The following is a 12,500-nucleotide window of genomic DNA, read 5'->3' as shown; positions in this document are numbered from 1 at the left end:
AGTATTCCAGAGTATTATTGTTCTAACGATGTACCCAGAGTATTCCAGAGTATTATTGTTCTAACCGTGTTCCCAGAGTATTCCAGAGTATTATTGTTCTAACCGTGTTCCCAGATTATTCCAGAGTATTATTGTTCTAACCGTGTTCCCACAGTATTCCAGAGTATTATTGTTCTAACCGTGTTCCCAGAGTATTCCAGAGTATTATTGTTCTAACCGTTTTCCCACAGTATTCCAGAGTATTATTGTTCTAACCGTGTTCCCAGATTATTCCAGAGTATTATTGTTCTAACCGGGTTCCCAGAGTATTCCAGAGTATTATTGTTCTAACCGGGTTCCCAGAGTATTCCAGAGTATTATTGTTCTAACCGTGTTCCCAGATTATTCCAGAGTATTATTGTTCTAACCGTGTTCCCAGAGTATTCCAGAGTATTATTGTTCTAACCGGGTTCCCAGAGTATTCCAGAGTATTATTGTTCTAACCGGGTTCCCAGAGTATTCCAGAGTATTATTGTTCTAACCGGGGTCCCAGAGTATTATTGTTCTAACCGTGTTCCCACAGTATTCCAGAGTATTATTGTTCTAACCGTGTTTCCAGAGTATTATTGTTCTAACCGTGTTCCCACAGTATTCCAGAGTATTATTGTTCTAACCGTGTTCCCAGATTATTCCAGAGTATTATTGTTCTAACCGTGTTCCCAGAGTATTCCAGAGTATTATTGTTCTAACCGGATTCCCAGAGTATTCCAGAGTATTATTGTTCTAACCGTGTTCCCACAGTATTCCAGAGTATTATTGTTCTAACCGTGTTCCCAGATTATTCCAGAGTATTATTGTTCTAACCGGGTTCCCAGAGTATTCCAGAGTATTATTGTTCTAACCGGGTTCCCAGAGTATTCCAGAGTATTATTGTTCTAACCGTGTTTCCAGAGTATTACCATTCTAACCGTGTTCCCAGAGTATTACCATTCTAACCGTGTTCCCAGAGTATTCCAGAGTATTATTGTTCTAATCGTGTTCCGAGAGTATTCCAGAGTATTATTGTTCTAACCGTGTTCCCAGAGTATTCCAGAGTATTATTGTTCTAACCGTGTTCCCAGAGTATTATTGTTCTAACCGGGTTCCCAGAGTATTGTTGCTCCAACCGTGTTCCCACAGTATTCCAGAGTATTATTGTTCTAACCGTGTTCCCAGAGTATTCCAGAGTTTTATTGTTCCAACCGTGTTCCCAGAGTATTCCAGAGTATTATTGTTCTAACCGTGTTCCCACAGTATTCCAGAGTATTATTGTGCTAACCGGGGTCCCCGAGTATTCCAGAGTATTATTGTGCTAACCGGGGTCCCAGAGTATTCCAGAGTATTATTGTTCTAACCGGGTTCCCAGAGTATTCCAGAGTATTATTGTTCTAACCGTGTTTCCCTTCAGAGCGTCTCCATATCCTCCAAACAGCAGAGCCTGAGCCCTGAGGAAGGCCTTGGCCACGCCCACACCTGCTGACGCTGCCTGACGTTTCAGACACAACTTCAGACCTGATACCTGGTATACACACACACAGTACACACACAGTACACACACGTTGTTACATAGACACATTGTTACACAGACACACAAGTCCAACTGCAAGTTACACACACACACACACACACACTTCTAAACTTGCTTACATGCTCAAATGCACAGATTCGTGAAAGCAGGCATGCAAACACACACACACACACACACTCACACACACAAACACACAAACACACACACACACACACACATTCACATTACCACATCTGCTGGTATCTTCTTCAGGTCTTCGAAGGGAGACTCTATAGTGTTGGTGTCTACATTCAGAATCACCACGTCCTCCAACCCCCGGCTTCTCACTCTCTGGATCAATACATCAACACATCAATCAATACATCAATCAATACATCAATACATCAACACATTAATCAATACATCAATCAATACATCAACACATTAATCAATACATCAATCAATACATCAACACATTAATCAATACATCAATCAATACATCAACACATTAATCAATACATCAATACATAAATCAATACATCAACACATTAATCAATACATCAATCAATACATCAATACATCAACACATTAATCAATACATCAATCAATACATCAATACATCAACACATTACTCAATACATCAATCAATACATCAATACATAAATCAACTAATCAATCAATCAGTCAGTCAACAAACCAACCAATCAACTAATCAATCAATCAGTCAGTCAACAAACCAACCAATCAACTAATCAATCAATCAGTCAGTCAACAAACCAACCAATTAACTAATCAATCAGTCAGTCAACAAACCAACCAATCAACTAATCAATCAGTCAGTCAACAAACTAACCAATCAACTAATCAATCAGTCAGTCAACCAACCAACCAATCAACTAATCAATCAGTCAGTCAACCAACCAACCAATCAACTAATCAATCAGTCAGTCAACCAACCAACCAATCAACTAATCAATCAGTCAGTCAACCAACCAACCAATCAACTAATCAATCAGTCAGTCAACCAACCAACCAATCAACTAATCAATCAGTCAGTCAACCAACCAACCAATCAACTAATCAATCAGTCAGTCAACCAACCAACCAATCAACTAATATATCAATCAATCAATCAATCAATCAGTCAGTCAGTCAACAAACTAACCAATCAACTAATAAATCAGTCAGTCAACCAACCAACCAATCAACTAATCAATCAATCAATCAGTCAGTCAACAAACCAACCAATCAACTAATCAATCAGTCAGTTAGTAAGTCCATCAATCAGTAAATCGATCAATCACAAAATCAGTCTGTCCATCCGTCTGTCCATCCGTCAGTTATTATCCGATGTGGTCTAACAGTATACTGTATGATTCATACTGCCCTGCAGGTCCTGGCTGCTTGTCAGAGGGATGAAACACCATTAGATCCTTATGGAAACCATGGAGACGCTGTAGTTACTGTACCTCTGTCAGACTGGAGTGGACTCCTATGAGGAAGGGCATCGGAGCACTGAGAGACAGACAGACAGAGAGAGAGAGGTTTAACATATACATATCTGTGTGTGTGTGTGTGTGTGTTTTCTCTCTCTCTGACCAGCAGTAGTCCAGTAGGTGTGTGTGTGTGTGTGTGTTTTCTCTCTCTCTGACCAGCAGTAGTCCAGTAGGTGTGTGTGTGTTTTCTCTCTCTCTGACCAGCAGTAGTCCAGTAGGTGTGTGTGTGTTTTCTCTCTCTCTGACCAGCAGTAGTCCAGTAGGTGTGTGTGTGTTTTCTCTCTCTCTGACCAGCAGTAGTCCAGTAGGTGTGTGTGTGTGTGTGTTTTCTCTCTCTCTGACGAGCAGTAGTCCAGTAGGTGTGTGTGTGTGTGTGTGTTTTCTCTCTCTCTGACCAGCAGTAGTCCAGTAGGTGTGTGTGTGTGTGTGTTTTCTCTCTCTCTGACCAGCAGTAGTCCAGTAGGTGTGTGTGTGTGTGTGTTTTCTCCCTCTCTGACCAGCAGTAGTCCAGTAGGTGTGTGTGTGTGTGTGTGTGTTTTCTCTCTCTCTGACCAGCAGTAGTCCAGTAGGTGTGGGGGCAGGACAGGTATGAAGATGTGTTGCCAGTACATGGGGTAGAGCACAGCACTGAGGGCATGAACACACGCTGTCAACTGGAGCGGAGAGACGGGGAGAGAGAGAGGTGGGAGGGAGAGACAGAGGGGGGAGAGAGAGAGAGGTGGGAGGGAGGGAGCCCAATCAGAACAGCATACATTTATGTTAGAAATTACGGAAAGCAACTTTTGAGAAAGGGTTGAATTAAGTTTTGTGAGTTGTTGAGGTATAGTGTGTGTGTGTGTGTGTGTATCCTCACTGTGCTGAGTTTGCTGGAGAGGATGAGGATGCGTCTCTCAAACAACATGCTGGCATAGAGCTGGAGGAGGTTAGACACATCTACCGCTACCACCAACTCTGTCAGGTTCCTCTGTAGCACACACACACACACACACACACACACACACACACACACACACACACACACACACACACACACACACACACACACACACACACACACACACACACACACACACACACACACACACACACACACACACCACAGTATTAAAACAATAGGTACCACTTAACTTAAAGCATTCAGGTCCCGCTGTACTGTAAGACCTGTCGTAACCATGGAGACTTTAGAATGTCTTATCTTCCTGTAGTGATCGCTCTGTCAATGTTAAGACAGGGGTCATCTATGAGATGTATAGTATAATCAATGTCAAGACAGGGGTCATCTATGAGATGTATAATCAATGTTAAGACAGGGGTCATCTATGAGATGTATAGTATAATCAATGTTAAGACAGGGGTCATCTATGAGATGTATAATCAATGTTAAGACAATGGTTATCTATGAGATCTATAGTATAATCAATGTTAAGACAATGGTTATCTATGAGATCTATAGTATAATCAATGTTAAGACAGTGGTCATCTATGAGATGTATAGTCAATGTTAAGACAATGGTTATCTATGAGATCTATAGTATAATCAATGTCAAGACAGTGGTCATCTATGAGATGTATAATCAATGTTAAGACAATGGTTATCTATGAGATCTATAGTATAATCAATGTCAAGACAGGGGTCATCTATGAGATGTATAATCAATGTTAAGACAATGGTTATCTATGAGATCTATAGTATAATCAATGTCAAGACAGGGGTCATCTATGAGATGTATAATCAATGTTAAGACAATGGTTATCTATGAGATCTATAGTATAATCAATGTCAAGACAGGGGTCATCTATGAGATGTATAATCAATGTTAAGACAATGGTTATCTATGAGATCTATAGTATAATCAATGTCAAGACAGGGGTCATCTATGAGATGTATATACTATCGCTGGAAACTGACTAATTGCCTTGAACATATTTTAGTATGTTTGTACTCATATAAGTAGCCTAGCAACAGTAGAGAATGTGTTCTGAGTCAGAGGGAATGATCTACAGTATGTGTAAAGGGGGCCAGTCTCTAAACAGGATCTTTCCATAACGGTGAGGTAGGAGGCATGTGTTAGAGCTAATAGATTGTAAACTACTGCCCTGTAGCACTGTCTTATAGCTGTTCTATATCATTATATTATCTCTGTATGTTATAGCTTCACTGTTTTATATCATTATATTATCTCTGTATTTTATAACTTCACTCTTCTATATCATTATATTATCTCTGTATGTTATAGCTTCACTGTTTTATATCATTATATTATCTCTATATGTTATAGCTTCACTGTTTTATATCATTATATTATCTCTGTATGTTATAACTTCACTGTTTTATATCATTATATTATCTCTGTATGTTATAGCTTCACTGTTTTATGTCATTATATTATCTCTGTAAGTTATAGCTTCACTGTTTTATATCATTATATTATCTCTGTATGTTATAGCTTCACTGTTTTATATCATTATATTATCTCTGTATGTTATAACTTCACTTTTATAGTTCATTATATTATCTCTATATGTTATGCATCGTTATATCCACTTGAATGTGAATAGATTGCTTATTCTCAGAAATAGCTCTTTGTGTCTGAGAAGGATAATTATCTGGTGGACTGTGGCAGGCTGCCAGAATGTGCACTCCCTCATCTCAAAGCCTCTCCTGACTGATAAGAAGTGGACTGTGGCAGGCTGCCAGAATGTGCACTCCCTCATCTCAAAGCCTCTCCTGACTGATAAGAAGTGGACTGTGGCAGGCTGCCAGAATGTGCACTCCCTAGTCTCAAAGTCTCTCCTGACTGATAAGAAGTGGACTGTGGCAGGCTGCCAGAATGTGCACTCCCTAGTCTCAAAGCCTCTCCTGACTGATAAGAAGTGGACTGTGGCAGGCTGCCAGAATGTGCACTCCCTAGTCTCAAAGCCTCTCCTGACTGATAAGAAGTGGACTGTGGCAGGCTGCCAGAATGTGCACTCCCTCATCTCAAAGCCTCTCCTGACTGATAAGAAGTGGACTGTGGCAGGCTGCCAGAATGTGCACTCCCTAGTCTCAAAGCCTCTCCTGACTGATAAGAAGTGGACTGTGGCAGGCTGCCAGAATGTGCACTCCCTAGTCTCAAAGCCTCTCCTGACTGATAAGAAGTGGACTGTGGCAGGCTGCCAGAATGTGCACTCCCTCATCTCAAAGCCTCTCCTGACTGATAAGAAGTGGACTGTGGCAGGCTGCCAGAATGTGCACTCCCTCATCTCAAAGCCTCTCCTGACTGATAAGAAGTGGACTGTGGCAGGCTGCCAGAATGTGCACTCCCTCATCTCAAAGCCTCTCCTGACTGATAAGAAGTGGACTGTGGCAGGCTGCCAGAATGTGCACTCCCTAGTCTCAAAGCCTCTCTTGACTGATAAGAAGTGGACTGTGGCAGGCTGCCAGAATGTGCACTCCCTAGTCTCAAAGCCTCTCCTGACTGATAAGAAGTGGACTGTGGCAGGCTGCCAGAATGTGCACTCCCTAGTCTCAAAGCCTCTCCTGACTGATAAGAAGTGGACTGTGGCAGGCTGCCAGAATGTGCACTCCCTCATCTCAAAGCCTCTCCTGACTGATAAGAAGTGGACTGTGGCAGGCTGCCAGAATGTGCACTCCCTAGTCTCAAAGCCTCTTCTGACTGATAAGAAGTGGACTGTGGCAGGCTGCCAGAATGTGCACTCCCTCATCTCAAAGCCTCTCCTGACTGATAAGAAGTGGACTGTGGCAGGCTGCCAGAATGTGCACCCCCTAGTCTCAAAGCCTGATAAGAAGACAGGGAGGTGGGTGGAGGAGAACCGAAGGTTCTGGACTCAAGCTGGGACAATAACCCCACCTGCCTAACAATTAATTGTTTTTCGACACAGGAGGGGGGTCAGTTTGGGAAGAGGGGGGGCGGGTGGTTAGTCAGAGGTTGTAAATATATGTGATTGTGACGTCATATCTTCTCTTTGCAGCTGTATTACCCAGTGTGGTGAATACATCTGTACCACCCAGTGTGGTGAATACATCTAACATCTGTACCACCCAGTGTGGTGAATACATCTGTATGACCCAGTGTGGTGAATACATCTGTACGACCCAGTGTGGTGAATACATCTGTACGACCCAGTGTGGTGATTGCATCTATACGACCCAGTGTGGTGAATACATCTAACATCTGTACCACCCAGTGTGGTGAATACATCTGTACGACCCAGTGTGGTGAATACATCTGTACGACCCAGTGTGGTGAATACATCTGTACCACCCAGTGTGGTGAATACATCTGTACCACCCAGTGTGGTGAATACATCTGTGCGACCCAGTGTGGTGAATACATCTGTACCACCCAGTGTGGTGAATACATCTGTATTACCCAGTGTGGTGAATACATCTGTACGACCCAGTGTGGTGAATACATCTGTACCACCCAGTGTGGTGAATACATCAGTACCACCCAGTGTGGTGAATACATCTGTACCACCCAGTGTGGTGAATACATCTAACATCTGTACCACCCAGTGTGGTGAATACATCTAACATCTATACGACCCAGTGTGGTGAATACATCTAACATCTATACGACCCAGTGTGGTGAATACATCTAACAACTGTACGACCCAGTGTGGTGAATACATCTAACATCTGTACGACCCAGTGTGGTGAATACATCTAACATTTGTACGACCCAGTGTGGTGAATACATCTAACATTTGTACGACCCAGTGTGGTGAATACATCTAAAATTTGTATGACCCAGTGTGGTGAATACATCTAACATTTGTACGACCCAGTGTGGTGAATACATCTAACATCTGTACGACCCAGTGTGGTGAATACATCTGTACGACCCAGTGTGGTGATTGCATCTATACGACCCAGTGTGGTGAATACATCTAACATCTGTACCACCCAGTGTGGTGAATACATCTGTACGACCCAGTGTGGTGAATACATCTGTACCACCCAGTGTGGTGAATACATCTGTATGACCCAGTGTGGTGAATACATCTGTACGACCCAGTGTGGTGAATACATCTGTACGACCCAGTGTGGTGATTGCATCTATACGACCCAGTGTGGTGAATACATCTAACATCTGTACCACCCAGTGTGGTGAATACATCTGTACGACCCAGTGTGGTGAATACATCTGTACGACCCAGTGTGGTGAATACATCTGTACCACCCAGTGTGGTGAATACATCTGTATTACCCAGTGTGGTGAATACATCTGTACGACCCAGTGTGGTGAATACATCTGTACCACCCAGTGTGGTGAATACATCTGTATTACCCAGTGTGGTGAATACATCTATACGACCCAGTGTGGTGAATACATCTGTACCACCCAGTGTGGTGAATACATCTGTACCACCCAGTGTGGTGAATACATCTGTACCACCCAGTGTGGTGAATACATCTAACATCTGTACCACCCAGTGTGGTGAATACATCTAACATCTATACGACCCAGTGTGGTGAATACATCCAACATCTATACGACCCAGTGTGGTGAATACATCTAACAACTGTACGACCCAGTGTGGTGAATACATCTAACATCTGTACGACCCAGTGTGGTGAATACATCTAACATTTGTACGACCCAGTGTGGTGAATACATCTAACATTTGTACGACCCAGTGTGGTGAATACATCTAACATTTGTATGACCCAGTGTGGTGAATACATCTAACATCTATACGACCCAGTGTGGTGAATACATCTAACATCTATACGACCCAGTGTGGTGAATACATCTAACATTTGTACGACCCAGTGTGGTGAATACATCTAACATCTGTACGACCCAGTGTGGTGAATACATCTGTACGACCCAGTGTGGTGATTGCATCTATACGACCCAGTGTGGTGAATACATCTAACATCTGTACCACCCAGTGTGGTGAATACATCTGTACGACCCAGTGTGGTGAATACATCTGTACGACCCAGTGTGGTGAATACATCTGTACCACCCAGTGTGGTGAATACATCTGTATTACCCAGTGTGGTGAATACATCTGTACGACCCAGTGTGGTGAATACATCTGTACCACCCAGTGTGGTGAATACATCTGTATTACCCAGTGTGGTGAATACATCTGTACGACCCAGTGTGGTGAATACATCTGTACCACCCAGTGTGGTGAATACATCTCTACCACCCAGTGTGGTGAATACATCTGTACCACCCAGTGTGGTGAATACATCTAACATCTGTACCACCCAGTGTGGTGAATACATCTAACATCTATACGACCCAGTGTGGTGAATACATCTAACATCTATACGACCCAGTGTGGTGAATACATCTAACAACTGTACGACCCAGTGTGGTGAATACATCTAACATCTGTACGACCCAGTGTGGTGAATACATCTAACATTTGTACGACCCAGTGTGGTGAATACATCTAACATTTGTACGACCCAGTGTGGTGAATACATCTAACATTTGTATGACCCAGTGTGGTGAATACATCTAACATCTATACGACCCAGTGTGGTGAATACATCTAACATCTGTACGACCCAGTGTGGTGAATACATCTAACATCTGTACGACCCAGTGTGGTGAATACATCTAACATCTGTACGACCCAGTGTGGTGAATACATCTAACATCTGTACCACCCAGTGTGGTGAATACATCTGTACGACCCAGTGTGGTGAATACATCTGTACCACCTAGTGTGGTGAATACATCTGTACGACCCAGTGTGGTGAATACATCTGTACCACCCAGTGTGGAGAATAAAACAGCATTAATCGCTCTTCTGAGTTTGACTTGAATTTGTAGCAGAACTTAGAACCAAACGCTATTATCAATGTACCAACAGCAGTAGCATTATGGTTCAGATACACTGTAGATCAAACTCATTCCATGGAGGGCCTCGTGTCTACTGGATTATGGGTTTTCCTTTCAATTAAGACCGAGACAAGCAGGTGGGGGGAGTTTCTTACTAATTAAGGACTTTACTTCATCAATCAAGTTCAAGGTAGGAGAAATAAACAGCAGACACTCAGCCCTCCATGGAATGAGTTTGACACGTAGATGATTACAACAGCGTATTATAGTGACAACCAACTAACACTGTCAGGGATGGAGGGGAGCCCTCTGGGGTCAGGGTCAGGGTTAGGATCAGGATCAGGGTTAGGGTTAGGATCAGGATAAGTGTTAGTGTCAGGGTCAGGGTTAGGGTTAGGGTCAGGGTCAGGGTTAGGGTCAGGGTCAGGGTTAGGGTCAGGGTCAGGATCAGGGTCAGGGTTAGGGTCAGGATCAGGGTTAGGGACATGGTCAGGGTTAGGGTCAGGATCAGGGTCAGGGACAGGGACAGGGTCAGGGACATGGTCAGGGTTAGGGTCAGGATCAGGGTCAGGGACAGGGACAGGGACAGGGTCAGGGTCAGGGTCAGGGACAGGGTCAGGGTCAGGGTCAGGGTTAGGGACAGGGACAGGGTCAGGGTCAGGGTTAGGGTTAGGATCAGGATTAGTGTTAGGGTTAGCATCAGGATCAGTGTTAGTGTCAGGGTCAGGGTTAGGGTCAGGGTCAGGGTTAGGTTCAGGGTCAGGGTTAGGTTCAGGATCAGAGTTAGGGTCAGGATCAGGGTTAGGATCAGGGTCAGGATCAGGGTCTGGGTTAGGGTCAGGATCAGGGTTAGGATCAGGGTCGGGATCAGGGTCAGGGTTAGGGTCAGGATCAGGGTTAGGGACAGGGTCAGGGTTAGGGTCAGGGTTAGGGTCAGGATCAGGGTTAGGATCAGGGTCAGGATCAGGGTCAGGGTTAGGGTCAGGGTCAGGGTCAGGGTCAGGATCAGGGTCAGGGTTAGGGTCAGGGTAAGTGTATTACAGTGACAGCAGACTCACACTCTCAGGGATGGAAGGGAGTCCTCTGGGGTCTGGAGCGATGAAGTACGGGACCTGGGGAAGAAGGGAACAAGTAGCAGTTAGTTTCCATCCCAAATGGCACCCTATCCCATAGGTGTACTATTTTTGACCATGGAACATAGGGCTCTATGCAGGGAATAGGATGCCATTTGAGGTGCAGTCTTAGTCAGAAAGAACAACATCTGGGTGTATGTTAGTACTGGTAGACCCATCATGATCCTGTTATCAGGTCTGGTTCTGAGAGATGATCTTGAGAGAACCAGGGTTCACCGAGTGTCCAAATGATTTAGATTTTTAATTTGTCTAGTTTTAGGTGTTAACTATGTCTTGGTTTAGTAGTAGATCAGGTTATAGGTGTTAATCCAGACCAGGTTATAGGTTATAGGTGCTAATCCAGACCAGGTTATAGGTGTTAATCCAGACCAGGTTATAGGTGTTAATCCAGACCAGGTTATAGGTTATAGGTGTTAATCCAGACCAGGTTATAGGTTATAGGTATTAATCCAAACCAGGTTATAGGTTATAGGTGTTAATCCAGACCAGGTTATAGGTAATAATCCAAACCAGGTTATAGGTGTTAATCTAGACCAGGTTTTAGGTTATAGGTGTCAATCCAGACCAGGTTATAGGTTATAGGTGTTAATACAGACCAGGTTATAGGTGTTAATTCAAACCAGATTATAGGTTATAGGTGCTAATCCAGACCAGGTTATAGGTTATAGGTGTCAATCTAGACCAGGTTATAGGTTCTAGGTGTTAATCCAGACCAGGTTATAGGTTATAGGTGTTAATCCAGACCAGGTATTAGGTGTTAATCCGAACCAGGTTATAGGTTATAGGTGCTAATCCAGACCAGGTATTAGGTGTTAATCCAGATCAAGTTTTAGGTTCTAGGTGTTAATCCAGACCAGGTTATAGGTTATAGGTGTTAATCCAGACCAGGTATTAGGTGTTAATCCAAACCAGGTTATAGGTTATAGGTGCTAATCCAGACCAGGTATTAGGTGTTAATCCAGATCAAGTTTTAGGTTCTAGGTGTTAATCCAGACCAGGTTATAGGTTATAGGTGTTAATCCAGACCAGGTATTAGGTGTTAATCCAAACCAGGTTATAGGTTATAGGTGCTAATCCAGACCAGGTATTAGGTGTTAATCCAGATCAAGTTTTAGGTTCTAGGTGTTAATCCAGACCAGGTTATAGGTTATAGGTGTTAATCCAGACCAGGTATTAGGTGTTAATCCAAACCAGGTTATAGGTGTTAGTCCAGACCAGGTTTTAGGTTCTAGGTGTTAATTCAGACCAGATTATAGGTTATAGGTGTTAATCCAGACCAGGTTATAGGTGTTAATCCAGACCAGGTTATAGGTTATAGGTGTTAATCCAGACCAGGTTATAGGTCATAGGTGTTAATCCAAACCAGGTTATAGGTGCTAATCCAGACCAGGTTTTAGGTTATAGGTGTTAATCCAGAACAGGTTAAAGGTTCTAGGTGCTAATCCAGACCAGGTTTTAGGTGCTAGGTGTTAATCCAGATCAGGTTTTAGGTTCTAGGTGTTAGTGCAGCAGACCAGTTAAGGTTCTAGTAGGT

General features: G+C 43.3%; 1 protein-coding gene across 2 annotated transcripts in view; it reads right to left on the bottom strand.

Moving 5' to 3' along the window:
- dennd1c (DENN domain containing 1C) overlaps window positions 1–12,500 on the bottom strand; it is a 32,668-nt gene that overhangs the window by 10,030 nt on the left and 10,138 nt on the right. For both annotated transcript variants that reach the window (XM_090195210.1, XM_090195209.1), the window contains 6 exons: window positions 10,892–10,945; window positions 3,875–3,985; window positions 3,574–3,674; window positions 2,995–3,040; window positions 1,775–1,876; window positions 1,412–1,537 (listed from right to left, as the gene is read on the bottom strand). In XM_090195210.1, coding sequence (XP_090051336.1) covers window positions 1,412–1,537; window positions 1,775–1,876; window positions 2,995–3,040; window positions 3,574–3,674; window positions 3,875–3,985; window positions 10,892–10,945 — 540 coding nt within the window. The remainder of the gene's footprint in view (window positions 1–1,411; window positions 1,538–1,774; window positions 1,877–2,994; window positions 3,041–3,573; window positions 3,675–3,874; window positions 3,986–10,891; window positions 10,946–12,500) is intronic.

This window comes from Oncorhynchus mykiss, chromosome 13 (assembly GCF_057628025.1).
Source record: "Oncorhynchus mykiss isolate SJ-2025 chromosome 13, ASM5762802v1, whole genome shotgun sequence".
In the NCBI taxonomy this organism is placed as follows: Eukaryota; Metazoa; Chordata; class Actinopteri; order Salmoniformes; family Salmonidae; genus Oncorhynchus; species Oncorhynchus mykiss.
Note: the sequence above shows the minus strand (reverse complement) of the source record. Positions and strands in the feature narration are given on the sequence as shown.